The 21,481-nt window shown below is 50.0% G+C and overlaps 1 protein-coding gene across 1 annotated transcript in view; it reads left to right on the top strand.

The window, feature by feature from the left end:
* The window catches only part of Dnmt3a (DNA methyltransferase 3 alpha), a 75,873-nt gene extending 54,886 nt beyond the window's left edge, over window positions 1-20,987 (top strand). The window contains exons 7-23 of the mRNA XM_028778081.1: window positions 3,049-3,264; window positions 3,511-3,669; window positions 4,364-4,471; window positions 4,671-4,827; window positions 5,096-5,245; window positions 5,359-5,403; window positions 6,416-6,495; window positions 6,806-6,918; window positions 7,131-7,314; window positions 7,543-7,627; window positions 8,758-8,903; window positions 9,611-9,701; window positions 9,899-10,047; window positions 10,943-11,028; window positions 11,933-12,002; window positions 13,064-13,182; window positions 14,093-20,987. Of these exons, the coding sequence (XP_028633914.1) occupies window positions 3,049-3,264; window positions 3,511-3,669; window positions 4,364-4,471; window positions 4,671-4,827; window positions 5,096-5,245; window positions 5,359-5,403; window positions 6,416-6,495; window positions 6,806-6,918; window positions 7,131-7,314; window positions 7,543-7,627; window positions 8,758-8,903; window positions 9,611-9,701; window positions 9,899-10,047; window positions 10,943-11,028; window positions 11,933-12,002; window positions 13,064-13,182; window positions 14,093-14,234 (2,100 nt within the window). The 3' untranslated portion in view covers window positions 14,235-20,987. The remainder of the gene's footprint in view (window positions 1-3,048; window positions 3,265-3,510; window positions 3,670-4,363; window positions 4,472-4,670; window positions 4,828-5,095; window positions 5,246-5,358; window positions 5,404-6,415; window positions 6,496-6,805; window positions 6,919-7,130; window positions 7,315-7,542; window positions 7,628-8,757; window positions 8,904-9,610; window positions 9,702-9,898; window positions 10,048-10,942; window positions 11,029-11,932; window positions 12,003-13,063; window positions 13,183-14,092) is intronic.
* Window positions 20,988-21,481: the final 494 nt, after the last annotated feature.

The raw sequence follows: 21,481 nt of genomic DNA, 5'->3' as shown, positions 1-21,481 counted from the left end.
CCTTCCCTTCCCATTGTCTGCTTGGGGAGTAGAGGTAGTGAACGTGGGAAGGAGGGTGGTTGTACTGCCAGGCTGACTATTCTAATGAGCCCCTCCCCCACCGTCCGCGCTGTCCCTTCTTCTCCTTTCCTCTGGCCTCCTGCTGCTAACCCCCTCTACTGTGCCGGTCCTGGGGGAGGCCCCTTTCCTCCTTTGCCAGCCCAAGCTGTGCTGGGCACATGTTCTGTGCTGGTGAGTTGGGGATGGTAAAGCAGCTATCAGCAGCAACATCTGACAAACTGGGGAAGTTGTGGGAGAAGAATTTTCACGAACTGTGGTGAAGGGTGAGGAGAAAGACAAAGGAGCTGTGGGGGAGTAATAATAAGGGTGGTGGCAGGCACGATTCTCTTAGAGACCTGGCAGCCTGGGAAGGAGCCTTTGCCTACCAGCTACTCCTTGCTATGGAAATGGTAGCAGGCCCTTTCCTCTGCCAGCTGCATGCCTCGTGCTAGCTGAGGAGCCGCAATGCAGGGTCTCTGGGTCATTGGAGGCAGCTGCCTAAGTTGGATCTGGTGTGGTTGTCAGAAGTTCTAGAAGGCATGATGGGAGGAGAGAGGCAACATCTGGGCAGGGGTGTATCTCTGTGTGTAGCATCAGCAGATGACTCCAGAAGAGGAGGTAGCTTCCAAGAGAAAGGACTCATTCCAAAGCCATCCTTGGTGTACCTCTTTGGGGGAGGTGATAGCTTATTGGTGCAAGGAAGGGGAAGGCAAGCCCTGGCCAGGTGAAGGTGGGGCTGGAGAAAGTGGAGTAATTGCCCTGCATTCTTTCCTAGCCTTGAGCTAGCTTCCCCAGCTGGATCATTCCATTTGGGATTTGTTGAACCAATAGCAAGCACTTAAAATTACCACCCTCTGTGTTTTAGGGATCACAAGGAGTTGGGTTGTTGCCCTGAGGCAAAACCATGAGGACTGGAGTAAGATGGTACTTGATTACTCACTCACCTTAAAGGTGACCCTGTGCACAGCTTTGCACACGCCTAGCCAGCGTGCATTGACAGCCCAGGCCAGCATCCTTGGAATTCTTGATACATATGTTTCAGGTTCTTAATCTGGTCAAGAAAACTGACCAGAAACCCTACAGTGCAGATGTTTTAGGTCTGAGCTACTCACAAGCCAGTCTGCTGCTTTTCAGTTACCATGCACGTGAGTGATCTGATTGGTTCTGAAGCTCCCAGCTAGCTGTCTGTCTTCTTTTTTTTTTTTTTAAAGAGGGATTTCAAGGTAGCCCAGGTTGGCCTCCCAATGAACAGTTCTGCCTGTGCTGAGATTATAGGTGTATATACTATACTTGGCTCCAAGTTGTTTTCTCATCACTAAAAAAATATTTTTAAAGAGTTACATTTACGTATTTGCACTCCCCGACCCCCGTGGCATGAACGTTTAGTCTTTAGAGTGAGTTAACTTTCATAGCTCCAGGTTCTTGGGGAAAGAAGTGTGTAGAAAATGAAGTGGAGGCAGCTTTGGTCAAGCACATGTGAGGGTGTGCACAAGGCTCCAGGGTCAAAGGTTGGGTCAGGTGTAAAGGATGCATGCCTTTAATCCCAGCAATCCAGAGGGAGGCAGACACAGGTCTACTGAGTAAGTTCCAGAACAGCCAGGGCTACACAAAGAAGCCGACCTGCTCTCTGTCCCCACTGACAGAGTGAAGAGTAGTGCAGAGCCTTGAGTTTTGGAGGACATGTGCCCTAGATGGAGGTGAATTGTATGGTCCCCAGAACTTGGTATCAAGTCTGCACTTCATAGGGATCCTTGAGCAGAGGTTTGTTTTATTTCTGTTTGCTTTTTTTTTAAGTCAAGGTCTGTCTTATGTAACTGGCCATCTTGGACCTCACTGTGTACACCAGACTGGCCTCACACTCACAGAGATCCACCTGCCTTTGCCTCTCAAATGCCTGGCTTTGAGCAGGTTTTGAGAAGGAATTCGGCTCACGGTCCTTTGTCTCGAGAGTGTGGTAGAGGGAAAGGGTGGGACCTTTCAGTGAGAGAGAAGTGAGAGTAGCTTGTTGTTGGCAGAATGGCAGAGACAGCTTCTAACCCAGTGTGCTGAGCAAACTGAGCACGTGTGACAGCACACAGTGTGCTGGCTGCACAGTGTTGAACTTAAAGTGGCGTCTGCATGGGAACAGCATTCATAGAGCCTTATGTCACACGGTCAGAGATGTCCTCCAAATCACCTAGAAACTAGGTGGGAAGGATTTGATTGCCAAAAAAAAAACTGAAAGGAAAACCAGCAAAGCTTGGTTTCTTCGGTGGGAAGAATCTTGTCTAGATCTTTGCCTGAACAGTGGTGCACAATTAATATTTGAGAAACCAGCGCTTGTGATATATGCCTGTAATCCTAGGATGTAAGAAGTAGAGGCAGGCTTTCTCCCCTTTCTCTCTTCTCTGTCTGCCTATCTATCTCCTTCTCTTCCTCATGTCCCCACTTGAATTTGGCCTTTCACTCTTCCTTTTAGCCCAATAAACCTCTTACACTAGGAAAAAAAAAAAAAGAAGTAGAGGCAGGGGCAGGAGAGATGGCTCAGCAATTAAGAGCACTGACTGCTCTTCCAGAAGTCCTGAGTTCAATTCCCAGCAACCACATGGTGGCTCACAACCATCTGTAATGGGTTCTGATGCCCTCTTCTGGCATGACTGAAGACAGTGACAGTGTATTCCAATATATAAAAGAAATAAATCTTAAAAAAAAAAATGTAGAGGCAGGAGGACCAAGAGTTCAGGACCATCCTAAGCAACATAGCAAGTTTGAGACCAGTCTGGGTTATGTGAGATTTGGCCTCAAAAAGTCAGAGGGTAGATCCAGGGCCAAGAGGGCGGTTTCCTCGGAGGCAAGAAGGAGAGCTGGGTAGCCTTCCAGCTTCAGCTGTTTTTATTTACACGGTGAGCTGCTTGGGTTGGTAAGGGTGCCCTCTCCAGACCACTGGTGTATTGAAGGTTCCTGAGTATCTCGCGTAGCCTTGCTCATTCTTGGAGGGGTCAAGATGACTTCCTGTCCCCATTTCCCCAGGCTGAGAAGAAAGCCAAGGTGATTGCAGTAATGAATGCTGTGGAAGAAAACCAGACCTCTGGGGAGTCTCAGAAGGTGGAGGAGGCCAGCCCTCCTGCTGTGCAGCAGCCCACGGACCCTGCATCTCCTACTGTGGCCACCACCCCTGAGCCAGTAGGGGCTGATGCTGGGGACAAGAATGCTACCAAAGCAGCCGATGATGAACCCGAGTATGAGGTAAGCGGTTGTTTCTTAGCTGCCTTGCCTGACTCTCCTGTGCTCTTTGGCTGCCTGACCCTCCTTCCTCCTCCTGCCAGCTCGTACTGGCTACGTCCAGAGTATCAGCTCCTGGCTTGGCTTTGTCGCCTGATGTTCTCATGTGGCTCATACTGTCCCTCAGATGCTCAAGGCTAGAGGGTCGAGCTCTGGGAGGTGTCAGGGTGGTCGGCACTTAGGACTGCTGTGTATTGAATTTTGCTCCAGGATGGCCGGGGCTTTGGCATTGGAGAGCTGGTGTGGGGGAAACTTCGGGGCTTCTCCTGGTGGCCAGGCCGAATTGTGTCTTGGTGGATGACAGGCCGGAGCCGAGCAGCTGAAGGCACTCGCTGGGTCATGTGGTTCGGAGACGGCAAGTTCTCAGTGGTGAGTTGGACTTGGGGTTAGGAGGTTGGTCTGGGAAGAGAATAAGGGGTCTTGGTCCTATGGCCTAGATTCTGCTGGGTGCCACCTGGAATAAGGGCAGTAAAAATGCACTCCATTTGCCCCAAGTGTGGGATCAGTGGAAGAAGCCATAGCTAGCCATCATTGAGCTGAGCAGAAAGCCTGGTGGCCTATCAGCTGCTAGAGCCCTTCATATGTATGTTTCCCACTCTCGATCTGGGCTCCTCTGGTACTATTTGTCGTATTTGTCAATGCATCTGGTCCTGCAAGGGTTCAGTGACTCTTTTTTTTATTATTATTATGTATACAGCATGCTGCCTGCATGTACAATGGCAGGCCAGTAGAGGGCACCAGATTCCATTACAGATGGTTGTGAGCCACCATGTGGTTGCTGAGAATTGAACTCAGGACCTCTGGAAGAGCAATCAGTGCTCTTAACCTCTGAGCCATCTCTCCAGCCCAGGGTTCAGTGACTCTTAATGTCCCTCATGCATAACAGTTACAAGGCATGTGGCTTAGCTATATAGGGGACAACTGGGTATAGTAATCCCTGCTGAAGCTGGAAGATCACAAGTTCAAGACCAACCTTAGCTACGTAGTGAGTGCCAGGCCATGCAGGACTGGAGTCAGAATGTGTCCCGTGGAAGGAACCAACTGAGGGTGGCTTGGTCCCTAGGTGTGTGTCGAGAAGCTCATGCCTCTGAGCTCCTTCTGCAGTGCGTTCCACCAGGCCACCTACAACAAGCAGCCCATGTACCGCAAAGCCATCTACGAAGTCCTCCAGGTGAGCATGTCCCCAGCAGCTCCAGGGAGTTTTACTGGTGGGGCTACCAGGATCCCTGGACGATGGAGCTGTGTTAGCCAAGCCTGAGGCCCTTCTTCAGGCTCCCTCCTGCTGATCTACCTACTGCCTGCCCACCTCTGCCACTCTGAGTTGGGCTTCCCTTCTCTTCTAACCTGTCCCTACTTTTCTTCCCTTCTAGGTGGCCAGCAGCCGTGCAGGGAAGCTGTTTCCAGCTTGCCATGACAGTGACGAAAGTGACACTGGCAAGGCTGTGGAGGTGCAAAACAAGCAGATGATTGAATGGGCCCTTGGTGGCTTCCAGCCCTCAGGTCCTAAGGGCCTGGAGCCACCAGAAGGTAACTGTGCTCTGGTCCAGTGCAGCTGGGACTGGGAAAGCCACACTTGGTGAGCCGCAGAGCCCCTACAGTCAGTCAGGAGGAATAGAAATGGCATGTGGGGCTTCCTTCTGTTACCCCAAGGGTGTGTGCTACCCTGTTGTCCATTGGCTCACCAGAATCTCAGAACTGGGGGTTGGGAAGCCACTGGGGCAATGTGGTGCCCCACTGTGGGTGCTGTGCTATTATCAGTCTGTAACTGGTGTGGTCACCTGCCTTCCTGGTGCAGAGGAGAAGAATCCTTACAAGGAAGTTTACACCGACATGTGGGTGGAGCCTGAGGCAGCTGCTTACGCTCCGCCCCCACCAGCCAAGAAACCCAGAAAGAGCACAACAGAGAAACCCAAGGTCAAGGAGATTATTGATGAGCGCACACGAGGTAGGAGCCTGGCTCTGGAGAGAGGGTTGGGGGCTCTGAGGGGTGGACATCACCTGGGTGCCCATGCTGGGCCATCTGGGCAACGTTCTAACGTGGGCTTGCATCCTCTGCAGAGCGGCTCGTGTATGAGGTGCGCCAGAAGTGCCGAAACATCGAGGGTAAGTGTCGCCTGGGGATTGGGTGGGCTTGCATGGGTTTTGTCCTCATGGAGCCCTGCACTTGGGTGGTGGAGTAGCTTAAAGATGGTGAGCTTCAGAGATAGGGAACCAACTGCTGCCTGTAAAGATATGTGGGGTGTCTGGGAGTGAGTGCTCATGCACGTGTGGGTGCATTGGTCTGGAGGGCATCGGCTGGTGTCGGGTCATCCTCAATTGCTTTCCACCTTATTTTGTGAGACAGAGTCTCGCTGAACCTGGAGCTTAGAAAGTTCACCTAAGCTGGATGGGCAGTGAGCTCCAAGAGTCCAGCAATCTAATACCCTCCTCAGCACTGGGTCACAGGCGTACTGCCATGCCTGATGGCTTCCTCCTCCTCCTCTTCCTCTTCCTCCTAACCTTGGCTGTTCTGGAACTCAGTCTGTAGACCAGGCTAGCCTCAAACTCACAGGGACATTTTCCTGCCTGGGATTAGATACATGGGCAGCCACCACCTGACACCTGTTTTGTTTGTTTGTTTGTTTGTTTTTTAAACTTTAAATTTTTCATATTTGTATACAGTGTCTCTTGATAATGCCTACCCCAACTTCTCCCTGTGACTCGCATTGGACTTACTGCAACATGCTTCTTTCTTACCTTCGCCTGCCAACACCCCCCCTCCCCCCAATATCCTGTTGAGTCCAGTTGGTGCGACTTTCCTGGCTGCTTGATGTGACTGTGTGGATCTGAACTTGGACCCTAATGCTCGCTCGAGCCATCTCTCTTCACAGCTCTTTGCTTATTTTTGCTTTGTCTTGGGGCAGAGTCTCACTGAGTGTGCCATGGACTCACTCTTTAGTGCAGGCTGATCTTTGATTTTCTCAGCCTCTCAAATGCTGAGATTATGGAAGTGAATTCTCGGTGTTGGCTGCCTTTTTGACACCCACTTTGGTAGATCCTGTTTTAGCTGGGCTCAGGCTTCAGGTGTCCGGGAATTCCAGGGAATGGATGCTCATGGCATCCTGTTACTTTACAGACATTTGTATCTCATGTGGGAGCCTCAATGTCACCCTGGAGCACCCACTCTTCATTGGTGGAATGTGCCAGAACTGTAAGGTAGGGAAACAACCCACCTAAAGAGGTGACCCCTTCCTTATTTCTTGGCATTGGGAACCATCACCTGGATGTGGTGTGAACTCTTGCAAGCACTTAAACTCCAAAGATTGAGGCTTGTTCTGATTTACATCATGAAAGAACCTTTCATACTTGAGTCTTGGCCTCACGTCGGCAGGAGTAGGACTTAACACATGGGTGAAGGGTGGGTGGCAGAGGCAGGTCAGGCAAGCCGACAGTAGATGAGTTCCCATGTCCTTGGATTCAGAACCTGTCTTCACTTGGCTCTGCTGAACCTTCACATTCTCCCTAGAACTGCTTCTTGGAGTGTGCTTACCAGTATGATGACGATGGGTACCAGTCCTATTGCACCATCTGCTGTGGGGGGCGTGAAGTGCTCATGTGTGGAAACAACAACTGCTGCAGGTGAGACCCCGACCCACAGAGACAGACCCACAGAGACAGACCCACAGAGACAGACCCACAGAGACCCACAGAGCTGCATGCTGGGTCCTCGCTGCCTGCTCCACCCGATGCGCTCTGGACCCGTGCTGCTACAGCCTGCACTCCTGCCTACTGCTGGACTTCAGCCGTTCAGGTCCGAGAGTCAGTCCTGTCTTCACTGGGCTTTCTTCCAGGTGCTTTTGTGTCGAGTGTGTGGATCTCTTGGTGGGGCCAGGAGCTGCCCAGGCAGCCATTAAGGAAGACCCCTGGAACTGCTACATGTGTGGGCACAAAGGCACCTATGGGCTGCTGCGGAGACGGGAAGACTGGCCTTCTCGGCTCCAGATGTTCTTTGCCAATAACCATGACCAGGAATTTGTGAGTGCTGGGTCTAGGCTGTCGTCTCACACCTTTCTGAGACTAGCTCTCCATGAGAGCCCTTGAGTAGGCAGTGAGGCCTGGGCAGGTTGCAGGAGGGACTGAGCTGTGTGTGACCTGTGCAGCTCCATCTGGACGCCCTGTAGTCCTTAGCTGGAGGGGCTAACACAGGATGGGGAGCTAGGGGCAGTCCCAGCATGAACCTGATCAATGGTGTTCACTACTTAGGACCCCCCGAAGGTTTACCCACCCGTGCCAGCTGAGAAGAGGAAGCCCATCCGGGTGCTGTCTCTCTTTGATGGAATTGCTACAGGTGAGTGGCATGGGTCCTGAGGGACTGGCATGGGTCCTGAGGGACTGGCCTGCTTTTCTTGGGAAAGTACAGCTAATAAGTTTATATAGCTGATCAAACTGAATGATTGAGAACTAGGCAAGAGCCGGGCGATGGTGGCGCACGCCTTTAATCCCAGCACTTGGGAGGAAGTGGCTAGTGGATCTCTTGAGTTTGAGGCCAGCCTGGTCTACAGAGCAAGTTCTAGGACAGCTAGGGGTACACAGTGAAACCCCTGTCTCAAAAAAAAAAAAAAAGAAAAGAAAAGAAAAAGAAAGACATATAACACATATATTCTAGTACTTAGACAGAAGGTCAGGAGTTCATTCCTCTTAGGCTACAGAATTCAAGGCCTCCCTGGGTTATGTCTCAAAAATAAAACAACAAATGAATGAGTATTGCTTGTTAGAGATGGACATGGTGTACACACCTTTAATCCCAGAACTCAGGAGGCAGAGGCAGGTGGATCTCTTGAGTTTGAGGCCACCCTGGTCTACATCTAGCCAGCTGAGGCTATGTAGTGAGGCCCCGTCCAAAAAAATAAAACAGTCAATGCTGTTACACCCAAGATTATAGAGGCTCCCTGGGGAGCTAGCTATTGAGAGCAGTGGGAATGGTGTCACTGTCCCTCCCTGGGTGTGGTACTGCTTTCCTGGATCCATAGGCAGCATAGGTTGTCATAGCTAATTGAGAGAAGTTGATGAAGGGACCCAGGCTTGACATTCACAATCCAAAGCCGGAAATAAACTGGTTGAAGGATACAGAGGCTGGGTGCCTGGCCACAGAGGGCTGGTTCTAAGGGGCTGCTGGGGGAGCTGGGCCAGTGGTGATGCCTTAGAGCAGATACCATCTGCTGTGTCATGTGAAAAGGCCACCTCTCTGGACCTGAACCCATCTGTTGCTTTGGTTCTTTCCTGGCTTTGGCCACCTTTGGCAAAGCTGAAGCAGTCCCAGTGCTTGTCTGTGCTGATCTGCTTTGATTTGAGAAAAGATGCTGGGAGTGTCACATGGGCAAGGTGGCCCCCTGTTGGCAGCTGGCAAGTTAACTCTTAAGACCACGGATGAGGTTGATGGCTCTGGTGACAGTGCTTGCCCTCTGCTGACTGGCACAGGGCTCCTGGTGCTGAAGGACCTGGGCATCCAAGTGGACCGCTACATTGCCTCCGAGGTGTGTGAGGACTCCATCACAGTGGGCATGGTGCGGCACCAGGGAAAGATCATGTACGTCGGGGACGTCCGCAGCGTCACACAGAAGCATGTATGTCCGTGCGCACAGGGATGTCTTCCCCCAGTGTCCTCAGCTCTTGGGGACACTGTCATCCACTCCTTCCGTTCCGCCCATTTGTTCCTTCTCGCCCTCTCCTGGCCTGTCTTCCTTCCTTCCTTCCTTCCTTCCTTCCTTCCTTCCTTCCTTCCTCCCTCCCTCCCTCCCTCCCTCCCTTCCTCCCTCCTTCCCTCTCTCCTTCCCTCCCTTCCTTCCTTTCTCATTTTCCAGTTTACTTCTGTGGCTTCTCAGGGTGATGAGCAGATTGGAAATGGGGATTTGACAAGTGAAGGTAGAACATGGAACTCTTGCCTAGAGGGCCTGAAGGCGGCCCGTGGTTTCAGGACTGTCTGTGGTGTGTTCTGGATTGGAGAAGGCTTCCTGTCATCTCAGTGCTTCTGGGAAGTTCTTCTGCCAGTCTCCATTTCAAGGGGTTTAGGGAGTGCTGGCAGTTTCAGCTCTGCAATCCCTGAGGGACAATCACATGATACCACAATTAATTCCTTCCCACCTCAGGGAAGGCTACTTTTTTTTTTTTTTTTGAGGGGGGGTACGGGGACTTGGCACCTCCTAGGCTCCTTGCTGGGTCTGTTATAAGCCTAGAGATTCTCTAGGCTTATCTTCTGACTCTTAGACTCACAGATTTCCCTTCGCCTATGTCCCTGGACAGCAGGCCCATCACATTACCTTTGTCCTCCCAGATCCAGGAGTGGGGCCCATTCGATCTGGTGATTGGAGGCAGTCCCTGCAATGACCTCTCCATCGTCAACCCTGCACGCAAGGGACTTTACGGTAGGTGCCCTCCTCGCTCCTCTGCTTTCTGAGCCTGATACTTTCTGCACTTAGGTCTTAGGAATCTGCTTTGGATATTTCTGCCCCGGCAGCTCTTCCCGTGGCCCTTTCCCTTCATCCTGCCCATGCCCAGGCCTCACCGCTGTTCGAAGCAGACAACCCCAGCTAATGGCTTTTTCTTCCTTCCAATCTCTCAGAGGGCACTGGCCGCCTCTTCTTTGAGTTCTACCGCCTCCTGCATGATGCGCGGCCCAAGGAGGGAGATGACCGCCCCTTCTTCTGGCTCTTTGAGAATGTGGTGGCCATGGGCGTTAGTGACAAGAGGGACATCTCGCGATTTCTTGAGGTATAAACTGCGACCTTGGTTTGGCCAGCTCACTAATGGCTTCTACCTGGGACTGCTGCTTCATCCCTGTCTTGTCTGCACTGCGGAGCTGGGGGATTGGAGCTGGGGACTGGTGGCTTCTCTTTGCCAGGCGCAGCTTGAGGAAGTCTTCCCAGGTAGAGAGGAAGCAGTGCTAGAGGCTCACCTAGGAAGAAAGTGCTCTTGTTCCAAGAGGTGTAGTGGTCATCACCAAACAGATAGGCTGGGGCCAGTCCAGCTCTAATGTGGAGAGCTCCAAAGTCAGTTTTCTCTGACCAGAATGGTCTATGCTCACTCTCTGGCACCCTCATGGGCGTTTTGTGATACCTAAGATAAAAATCATGGCTTATCTTTGCTTTCATTTCCTGTTATGTGAGCCCTAGTTTAGCACTGAGCCAAGCACAAGCCATACCCAGGGGATTGCTGCTGCCCAAGGCATTCTTGTGGCGGACTGTCAGCTTATGGTCCCATCAGCCCATGCTTAGTAATAACCGCAGGTCGTAAATGTGGATGGCACAGCACACAAGCAGGGCATCAGGCTTTCTCTGCTAAGGTCTTATGTAGTCAACAGCCTTGTGGCTAGTCTTACAAGAATGAACCTCATTTTAAGCACACAGGAGTCACCCATAGTGCTACTGGAATAATAACTGCTCCTGTCATTACCGAAAGTTCAGTTGGATTGTGCTGGTCTATCTAGAATGTTCTAGCAAGCACATATGGGATGTATTTAGTTTGGGTCTTCAGGTTATTCCAGTGTATGGCTTCCTAAGAAGGAAGTTCCTCTAGGGAGCTGAGGCTCTTGACCAGCCCAGTTACCCAGCAGTATTTAGTTAATACTTCCTCTTTGGTCATCTTGAAACCATCTCCTGTTTTACAGTCTAACCCCGTGATGATTGACGCCAAAGAAGTGTCTGCTGCACACAGGGCCCGTTACTTCTGGGGTAACCTTCCTGGCATGAACAGGTTGGTGAGGGTTCCTGGCATGAGGGGTATGGGAGGAGGGGCTACATGGCTGTAGGCAGGACAGACAGCCCAAGGAGGGAAACCACCCTAAGTGTCCAGCCAGGACTGCCTTTGCCAAAGGGCTGCTGCTCTGACACGCTTTTTTGCTTCCTCGGAAAAGTGGATGCTGCAGAGTTATTAGCCTGTTCTTTTTTGCACACAGTAAGGATGGATTCTGAGCTACAACCCCAGCCTAGTGTCTGGGACAGGGTCTCACTGTATAGTTTAGTCTGGCTTCAAATGTGGGAGTCCTCAATGCTCCCTTTCCCTTCTTGAGTGTTGGTATGATGCACTCCGCTGTCCCTTAACCACAGAAAGGACAGTCTCAAAAGTGGACTTCACTTCCCCCAGGCTGCCCTGAGATATACAGCAACATAAAACTTTAGCTTTTGGCCTCAAATTTATAACATTTTTACCTCCACCTCCCTGATACTGGGCTTTCCTGCAGAAACAGGAGGGATTTTTTGTTTTGTTTTGTTTGTTTTGTATTTTGTTTTTGTTTTCTAATAAAGGGTGCCTTTTTAAGGTTTATGTTCCAATCAGCTTCGGCTAGTATACCCACCCCTGGAACAAACCACCCCTAAGACAAACCACCAGAAATCAAGATACAGGTTGCTTATGTACTTTTTGCCCCTGGGTAGGCATTAGCTGCCTGATATGTGTTTTTGAAACCCCCTTTAAATTTGCCTGTAAGGATTAAGACTTACTTGGTTGCTTATGGGCAGGCATGGTATGCAGAGGGCTATGCTGTGTGTGTCTATCTAGGGTATGGGCTTTTGATCCTCCCTGAAGTCCTGTGGCTGCCAGGGGTTGTACCTGGACAGGGCTTTCCTTGCTCTGCTTCCACGGTGTCTCTGCGTTCTAGGCCATTGGCATCCACTGTGAACGATAAGTTGGAGCTGCAGGAGTGCCTGGAACATGGCAGGATAGCCAAGGTGAGCCCCAGCACCTGGGACAGCGGGGTGGGGTGGGATCATAGAGCCAGTTGGCTAGGGAATGGGCCAAGCACCTCTCCTGAGGTGCTTCGTCCATCCCACCCTGGGTAGGCACAGTAGGGTCTTTAATTAGGTTTTGGGAAGTGCAGAGGCTTTTGTTGGTGTACGTGTATGGGCATTTTGCTGCGTATTCTCTGCACCATATGTATGCTTACCTGAAGAGGCCAGAAAAGGATATAAAATCTCCTGGGACTGGAGTTAAAGACAGTTGCAAAACTCTGTGTGGGTACTGGGAATTGGACCAGTGTCCTCAATCTCTGACCCATCTCTCTAGCCTCAGTGCTTTTAAGTTGGGTGTCCCAGGTCTCAGCTCAGTCCCTATGAGAGTTGTCTGGGTCTCCCCACGTTCTGACTTCTCTCTCTTTTCTGCTTCTTTCTTTTGAATGCTGACTAGAACTCAAGTGTATGTTTTTTGAAACTTTGGGCTTCTTTATCTCTAAAGCCTCCCTCCTCATATGTGGATGCTTGTCTGCCATGTGTCTGATCTGCATGCATTGCCTTTCCCATCTCTCCTTCATCCTCCTCCAGGCGGCTGCTGAGATTTACAGTTTGCCTCTTCTGGAGTTTTTCTCTTAAACTAATAATATGGTTCTTCAAAAAGAACACTTTTGTTTTGTTCCTGTTTGGCTAGGACTACAAGCCTGTAGCATGGAGGGAGGGCTCCTCTGAAGTAGTTTCTCTCTGGAGGATTCTCACCTGAGCATTCAGATGTTAGGCTCCACCTACACAGTCTAGCTTTCTGGACTTTCTGCAGATCCCTACAGTGGGCCTTTGAGCTGCTGAGTTATTAACATCCTTCTGCCTGGAAGTTGCTCTCCCTGGGAGAGTAACAGGCTTGGAAGACTTTAGGGGCAAGCTAGCCACAACTGCTGCCTCTAGTTCTGTTAGCCTGATTGGAACAAGAATGCCCAAGTGTCCTCTGAGTGGGAAGGGAAGCAGAGACCAGCCAGTCATTTGTCAACAAGTGATGCCGCTCATTCCGCTGCCTCTTCATCTTCTAGTTCAGCAAAGTGAGGACCATTACCACCAGGTCAAACTCCATAAAGCAGGGCAAAGACCAGCATTTCCCCGTCTTCATGAACGAGAAGGAGGACATCCTCTGGTGCACTGAAATGGAAAGGTAGCATGCTGGGTGCTTGCATCTGATCAGAGCTGGGTTGGAAGGAAGGCTCTGTGTTGGCTGCCATATCCACATTTCCCCCAGATCCCTTGTGAGTGATTTTTGTTTTTGTTTTTTTGAGTCAGGGTTTCTCTGGCTGTCCTGGAACTTACTCTGTAGACCAGGCTGGCCTTGAACTCAGAAATCTGCCTGCCTCTGCCTCCCAAATGCTGGGATTAAAGGTGTGCGCCACCACTGCCCAGCGTGAGTGAATTTTAACAAGCATTTCCCAGCATAGCATGCTCTGGGGAGAAACCTGCACATTCCATGGCTGGTCCCTATTCAGAAGGGTCATGGAATCACCCAAAGAGCTCACTAGAACCCCTTAACATAGTCCATGGCCTCCTGGACTTGGATAATAGGTATTATGTGTGTGTCTTAAAAGCCAGTATAGGTAGATGCCTATGAATGGCACCAGATGGCACGCAGCTGGGTGGGCTTCTCCTTGGGTCTGAGTAGGATTTAGACAGACAATTGCTGTTCTCACAGACACCCTGAGCAACAGGGATCCCTGAACTCACCAAAGCAATGCAGAGCCCCTCTCTTCTCAGAAGAGGTGTTTAGGGATGAATTGGATTGTATTCGGACTCAGGCTGTCTGCACCCTGCAGATCTCGGGTGCAGGGAACCTGTGGAGCACATCCAAGAGGCATGTCAGAGGTCTGGGGGTTTTGTTTGTTCTTAAGTCCTGTCTTTGTTTCTGGTGAGTGTGAACCTCAAAGCTGGGATTATACTACCTATCTTTATATCCACAGAGAGCCTGGCACAGAGCTGAATTGCCATAAAGATCGGGGCAGCCATGACAGGAATTACAAGAGTAAGCTAACATTCACCATCACACTCACTCAGCCTCTCTGCCTTTCCTCCCTCAGGGTGTTTGGCTTCCCCGTCCACTACACAGACGTCTCCAACATGAGCCGCTTGGCGAGGCAGAGACTGCTGGGCCGATCGTGGAGCGTGCCGGTCATCCGCCACCTCTTCGCTCCGCTGAAGGAATATTTTGCTTGTGTGTAAGGGACATGGGGGCAAACTGAAGTAGTGATGGTAACAAAGTTAAACAAACAAACAAACAAAAAAAACAAAACACAATAAAACACCAAGAACGAGAGGACGGAGAGAAGTTCAGCACCCAGAAGAGAAAAAGGAATTTAAAGCAAACCACAGAGGAGGAAATGCCGGAGGGCTTGGCCTTGCAAAGGGGTTGGACATCATCTCTTGAGTTTTCAATGTTAATCTTCAGTCCTATCTAACGAGCAGAATAGGCCCCTCCCCCCTTTCCCCTCCAATCCTAGGAGGCGGACCTTTTGTTTTCTACTCTTTTTCAGAGGGGTTTTCTGTTTGTTTGGGTTTTTGTTTCTTGCTGTGACTGAAACGAGAGAGTTATTGCAGCAAAATCAGTAACAACAAAAAATAGTAACACCGTGGAGAGGAAAGGGAGAGAGGGAAAAGTCTATAAAAACTTTAAATATTGGGGTTTTTTTTTTTTGGTTTTTTTTTTTTCCTTTTCTATATATCTCTTTGGTTGTCTCTAGCCTGATCAGATAGGAGCACAAACAGGAACAGAACAGAGACCCTCGGAGGCAGAGTCTCCTCTCCCAGCCCCGAGCAGTCTCAACAGCACCATTCCTGGTCATGCAAAACAGAACCCAACTAGCAGCAGGGCGCTGAGAACACCACACCAGACACTTTTCTACAGTATTTCAGGTGCCTACCACACAGGAAACCTTGAAGAAAACCAGTTTCTAGAAGCCGCTGTTACCTCTTGTTTACAGTTTATATATATATGATAGATATGAAATATATATATAAAAGGTACTGTTAACTACTGTACATCCCGACTTCATAATGGTGCTTTCAAAACAGCGAGATGAGCAAAAACATCAGCTTCCACCTGGCCCTCTGTGCAAAGGGTTTCAGCCCAGGATGGGGAGAGGGAAGCAGAGAAGGGAGGAGACGGAGAGGGTGTCATCTTCCCTCTTGGTTTTTAACAAACCAAAGGAGGAACCATATTACCCCATCCCCACCCTGCTCCATGCCTAGCTTCTGCCAAAAAGGGGCTTAGCTGAGGTGATCAGAACCTGGGGAAGCCGAGTGTGGAATTTATCCAGACTCGCGTGCAATAACCTTTGAATATGAATCTGAAATGACTGCCTCAGAAAAATGGCTTGAGAAAACATTGTCCCTGATTTTGAATCCGTCAGCCACATTGAAGGCCCCTTGTGGGATCAGAGATAATCCAGAGTGAGGGGAAGTGACCCGCCATTAACCCCACCTGGAGCAAATAAAAAAACATACAAAATGTACTGGTGCTTTCTGTCTAAGTTGCCTTTTGTGTGTTCTTTTATGAGGCCCCCACCATCCCCTGTGCACATGGCAGCTCTGGTCCTGGAATGTGATGTTTTTGGTCATCTCTAAAGACTGCAGTTTCATACTTGGGAGGCTGATGACACCTTTATTATAATTATTCTTATGGTTCTGGCTATAATTGTTTGTTTTAAGATTTTCTTTGAGAAAACAAAAACCCAACACCCTTCCCTTTAGGTTTCAAACCAAGGTGCAGGGGGGTGGCAGGTGCTTTTTTTAAGGACCAGTGGCTCTGGTGCCCTGGCTCCGACCCCTCAGGCCAGGTGGGCCACTGGGCAGTACAGCAACAAGCTAGGCAGCCAGGGAGTTCGAGGCCCACCCTCCGGGCCAGTCTCTCTTCTCTTCTTCTTCCCCTCCTCGTGAGTCCGGTGTGTCAGGGCTGGAGGGAGGCCGGGGCAGCCTCCCTCCTTGTGTGTGTGGTTGGAGTGGCGTGTGTTTCTTTTCTAGTGTTTGGTCTGATAGCTGTGCTCTTACCGGGAGTCAGCTTCACCTGGGGCCCCTGTGCTCGCACTTTGTTCTGCTTCCTACCCAGGGCAGGCAGCCTGGCATTGTCAGTGGGAAGGGAAGGTGTTGTTGGCCCCAGGGTGAGGGCTTGCCTGGATGGATGGAGTGTAGATATGTGGCATATAGAGATATATATTTTATAATGGGAGGGGGGACGGCACCTCCTGGGACCAGCAGAGGCTGGGAGGTGTGCTGTCAAGCACATGGTCCCAAGACCGCATCCCTAGAAAGATGGGGCCTATGATAGGCCCTGTATAAATACATAGATAGGGTCATGTATAAGAAATATACACCGTGGGGATTGGAGAGAGCAGGCTCTGTGTTGAGCCTGGGTCCCTCCCGCAGACAGACCCACAAACAGTCTAACACATGCACAGGAACCTATTTCTGTCTGGATGCACACCAGGGAGCCCCCAGCACACTTCTCCCCAGGATCAGGACGCCGGAGTCGGCTGTGCAGCTCTGGTACATCTGTTGCCCTGATGACAGGTAGACTCGATCCCAGAAGTTGCTAGGTGCTGAAGTCAGGAAAAGGAGGTTTGATCACCAAGCAGGTGCTTCCTCTAGCAGGTCTGTGTTCTATTCCCTTTGCCCCTGGTGATGTCAAAGACTTCTGTTAGCAGCCTGTGGTTACTGACCTGCAACTCTAGGCACCAGTCAGCCCTCAACTCCCCCTACCTATTCTCCCCAGCCAAAGTCGAATTGAAATCTGTCTTGGCCATTGGTCTTCCATTGGGAAAATAAAATATTTAAAAAATTAAAATGGGACAGTGAATCTCACTTTTGGAGTAAAGCAAATCAGTGATCAGTGGTAAAACTAAACAGAGGCTTTGGCCCCTTGCTCACTGCTCAGGACTAAGCTTAGCTGGTGGCTTGTCACACCTCTTGGGCTGTGTAGTCCTGCCCACCTCTGCTCATTTTCTCTGGAGAGTTTTAAGATTACAGCTAGTTTTCCCTGCCGTGGCAGGTAGTGACTATGGGGCTGGAACATCCAGGAGAGGGGGATGCTTGCCCTCTTGGAGTCTCTGTACTAAATGTGATGTCCTCCCTTGCTCCAGCAGGGCTCCATTTTGATCTGGAGTCCACCAGCACCATGCAGGAGGACTGGAGGGGAGGAAGGCTGCTTTAGGCAGTCCAAGGTGCTCCCTCCCCCTCTACAAAGGCAAGGTCTTCCCGGCTCCTGTCAGGACTGTCTTCAAGGACCTTCTCCCACCTCTGCCCACTGCTTATGTGAAGAAGTTAGCCTTTCCCAGGAGCCCTGTGCCACCTCAGCTGGGCCTGGTGCTCCCCGATGTCTGGGGGTTAGTGTGAGGGCTCAGGAGGAGGAGCCTGGGTGTCAAAGGATATGGCATTCTCAAGGGACTCAGTAGAGGCTTCCAGGTGGCTGACCAATCCTGACCTGACAAGTTTCCTAATGGATTCCTCGTGGGGCATCTGGTAGTCTTCACTAGCTTTCCTTCCAGCCCAGTCTGTGGGCTTAGTCTTACTATAGTGCATAGGCACCAGTGGAGTTAGCCCCAATGTCTTCTTGTGGGGTCTTTGGGATTGCTAGCTTGTTCATCTTTACCCCGTGGGACTTCTAGGGTCACCTCCAAGGAGAGCTGCTAGGATGCTGTGGTAGCTGAGAGGAGGTTGGGGGTGAGGATTGCAGTGCATCCAGGAGCTAGCTCATTGTAGGTGGAACTGAAGCTGGAGGCAGGTCATGGGAGGATCCCCAAGGTTCCCTGTGGGCTTTCCTTTCCAAAGAATAGGCTTATTTTCCCTAGAAACTTAGGTGCTGGGGACTGAGTGACAGCCACCCCTCAGCAGGTGCTGTGTGAAGCCTCATGCCGAAGATCTGTGGCCCTTGCCCAAGGGAGGTAGCTGGTGCTAGCGCCAGGGTCACGGAACCAAGGCCTCCTGAGGAGGCACATATACCAGCAGGGTCCCAAGCTGGTGCTAATTCCTCTCCATAGGACCCAGTAAGCCTGGGAGCCTGCAGTAGGCCGTTGCTCTGCTATTAGAAAGCAAAAGTCCCCTAAAGAGCCTCCTGGACTGAGTCACTTTTGTGGCCGGGCTGGGTGTGGCAGCAGGTAGAGAGATCTGCTGGCATAAAGATCCCTGTGGCTTTTGGAAAGTGACTAAAGTGTGAATGCAAGAGCAACAGGTGGAGTTAGCGGCCCTTGCAGGCCAGCATCGACGGCATCCACCCTCCCCAATAGCATCTCCGTCCTGGGGATGCTGCGCTCATCACATGCTCGTTTAGGAATTGGAGTTAGGCTGAGCCACTTATAAGAAATGTGCTTATAGGAAGATACGGATTGTTGGTTTCTCTGTTCTTTACTATACAGCGTGTCCAGAGAGTAGAAGCAAATTCCTGGGCCTTTCTGGTTGGTGCAGTGCTGTTACGGCACTGCACGGTCTTCAGGAACTGTCACTGTAGGAGCCCTGGCTATGAGCTGGGTCTGTGTGACCATTGCAGCTGAGTTTCCAGGCAGGCCTGTGTTTGGATCTCAGTTTGGCACTTGCCTGCTTCCAGTGCTTGTGATGAGGTGGTAGCGCTGACTTGTCTACTTGGCAGAGAACAGCTGAAGCTTGTCACCCCATGAAGTGGAGTTGGTGGCCCTTCTGATTGATCCTGTCCCATCCAGTCAGTATCAGCACTAGGAACAGTGCTCGGGCGGAAGAACTCTTAAGGAAAGGACTCAGGGGTCATTGTGAGCTCTTGTATGTTTGTGTGAAAGCCGAGGTCTTTAGGAGGAAAGGCCTTGTCCTTGCAGGCTTCCAAGATATAGCTAAGGTTGGCCTTTGGTTGGAGACAAGTCTCTAGCCCAGACACTGGAGTATTAGTATTGAGACCAAGAAGCAGGCCAAAATGGAGATATATGGAAGGCCCTTTGCTGGTGGGACTCATAGCTTCTCTAGGGGACACCAGGAACTCCAGTAACTGGCTCCCATATTAGAATGAGCTCCATTGTGGCCTCCTAAACTACCCAGCCCCAAGCCTGAGGGTGTGAGCAGTGGTCTAAAGTCTCACCTCGTCCCATTTTACAGACTAATTTGATTGCCTGGCCCTAGAATTCTACAGAAACAACAATAACGAAAAGCTGAAATTCCATAGAATACGCAGAGGGAGGAGATGACTCAACACGGTGCTAAACACATTTTATTAAAAATATATATTGTTAAATTAAGTCTGCTGTCTGGACAATGATGTTCTGTTTTGTTTTCTTGTAGTGGAGTTTAAAAGAGACTATTATTTTACTCTGATATATTATTATTAAAAAGGCATTTTAACTTTGTACTTGAAAACTAAGTGAGCGATTTCACGTGTTTTAGCTGAGGCATCGAAGTAGCGGGTGCTTACTTGTGGGAAATCATGTATTCATACTACAAAATAAACTCCGTAGCTGATTTGGTAATAACTTTTACTGTTACAGACGATTTCGCTTTGACCCCGGTGGCAGAGCGCTTTTACTCCACATTCCACGCAGCTAAGTGCAGGACCTTCCAGAACCTTCCCCCAGCCCCCCTTGGTCCTCTTTCCGTTCCTCTTCCTATCTCTCTCTTTTCCTAATCTTTTTTTTAAAAATTGTCATTTGTTTTTCCTGGTCCCGGCTTCCTTCTACCACTGTATTTTTTGTTAGGGTTGCTTCTCTATTTATTGACAGTAATAATGTACATTTCACAGTCTGGTTCTGGGACAGCCCAGGAAGGGTGTGGGGGCTGCACACAGCTTGCTGCCCCGCCTGGTGTCCCGTTGTATCTCTGTGTACGTGATGCTTGTGACATAGCTGTTGAAGAAATATTAAAAAGGTCAATGCGTACAGCAGGTGTAGAGAGTCCGTCAGTTCCACTTTCATCACTTTCTTTTTGTGCCCAGAAGAATATAATAAAGCTCCTTTCTAATGTACTTGTGCTGGAGAACACTTGAATAAATGGACTGTTTTTGTGCAAAAAGAAAAACGGAAAAAAAAAAAAAGCACCGTCATAATGTCCTTTTGTCCTTGCGGCTCCTTTCCCCTGATGTGACAGCTCACAGTCCTCCTTGGGCTGAAGTGGGTGCAGATAGTGTCAGGGGTTCTGGGGAGTGGATTTCTAAAGTATCTCTCCTGTGGGTGTTAACTAGGGCCTGGGACCCAAGGGCAGAGGGAGTTTGGCTGAAGATCAAAGATAAGTTAGGCGAAAATGAAGTTGTCTAGTTGACTTCCACAAACAGCCGATATCTTGAGACCAGAGCAGGAAACAGATCAGCATCCTGGTTAGGTGGCAGAAGGACCAGCAAGGACTTATCAATGCCACAGTCCAGAAGAAAGAAGTCTGGAAAGGAGGGAGACAGCTGGGGGAATCCTGGAAGAACCTGGGGTTTAAAGGAGATGTTTGCAAACACTTGACAGGTGACCCAAGGGCTGGGACCAGCGGCCAATAGGGCTACTGGTGGTCTGAGTGTTGGCTGCCTGGCAGTGCCTTGTGGCCTGAGGAGTTGCCTATGGTGTCTCTGTCATACCTATCTAGAAGGGTCGTCTGAATGCAGGGTCTGTCTGTCCTGCATATCTCCAAGAGTAGCCAGGAGGCTTGGCCTGGGTTTCCACTCCTAAGGATTGTTCAGGCCGTTTCTTCCACCAGGCTTTTGGGAGGGTTGGGATAGCAGAGATGCTGTGTGATCCTTGAGCAGATGGGGAAAGCTCGACTAAGCAGGTTTGCTCATGGGCACTTTTTCTTGCTTTTTTTTCTCTTTGACAAGGTTGTAAATGTATACTTGGCTTCTACTCTACTTTTTTTCTTGATGTTTTTCAATGTTGATGTGGAATCTTACTTTCAAATGGCTGCATGGCATTTTCTTGTTGAATGTTTGTTTATATATATTTTATTTTCGCTATAAATAGAGCTTCAATAAACATCTTTATGTTTTGGCTTCCCCCTTTTTTGTATTTTTTTTCCTTGAAATAGATTCCCAGAAATGAGACCAATTGGAGAAAGTTACCATGGACATTTTGGTTTCTGCCTGATTTCCTTCAAGGAGATCAGCAGGCAGGTTTTGGGTTTCAGCTCAGAAATTCTGTCTGGCAAGAAACAAACCAGGCCCTTGGTGAGCAATTCCCACCGTGTCTCGGCCTGTTCTCTACAGCATCACTAGTTCCCCGGGGCTGAGTTACCTTAGGAAGGAAGCTGCCAACTTAGCTCACTGTTCTGAAAGCTGGGTTCAGGGTCCATGGCCTCATGCTGTCACAGACACAGGCAGAAGAGAGAACTCAGACTCCCTTCATAGAGAACCCCACCCTCCTCTCCAATGCTGCTCTCTCCAATACAGAGAAGGCAAGCCACACAGAACCTGCACACATGCTAATCTCAGTGGGAAAGTGTGGGTCTCTTTAAACTAGTACAGGTCACATTCATGTCTGGAAGTCAGAGCT

This window comes from Grammomys surdaster, unplaced genomic scaffold (assembly GCF_004785775.1).
Source record: "Grammomys surdaster isolate TR1022 unplaced genomic scaffold, NIH_TR_1.0 324, whole genome shotgun sequence".
In the NCBI taxonomy this organism is placed as follows: domain Eukaryota; kingdom Metazoa; phylum Chordata; class Mammalia; order Rodentia; family Muridae; genus Grammomys; species Grammomys surdaster.
This window is presented reverse-complemented; position numbering and strand designations above follow the sequence as displayed.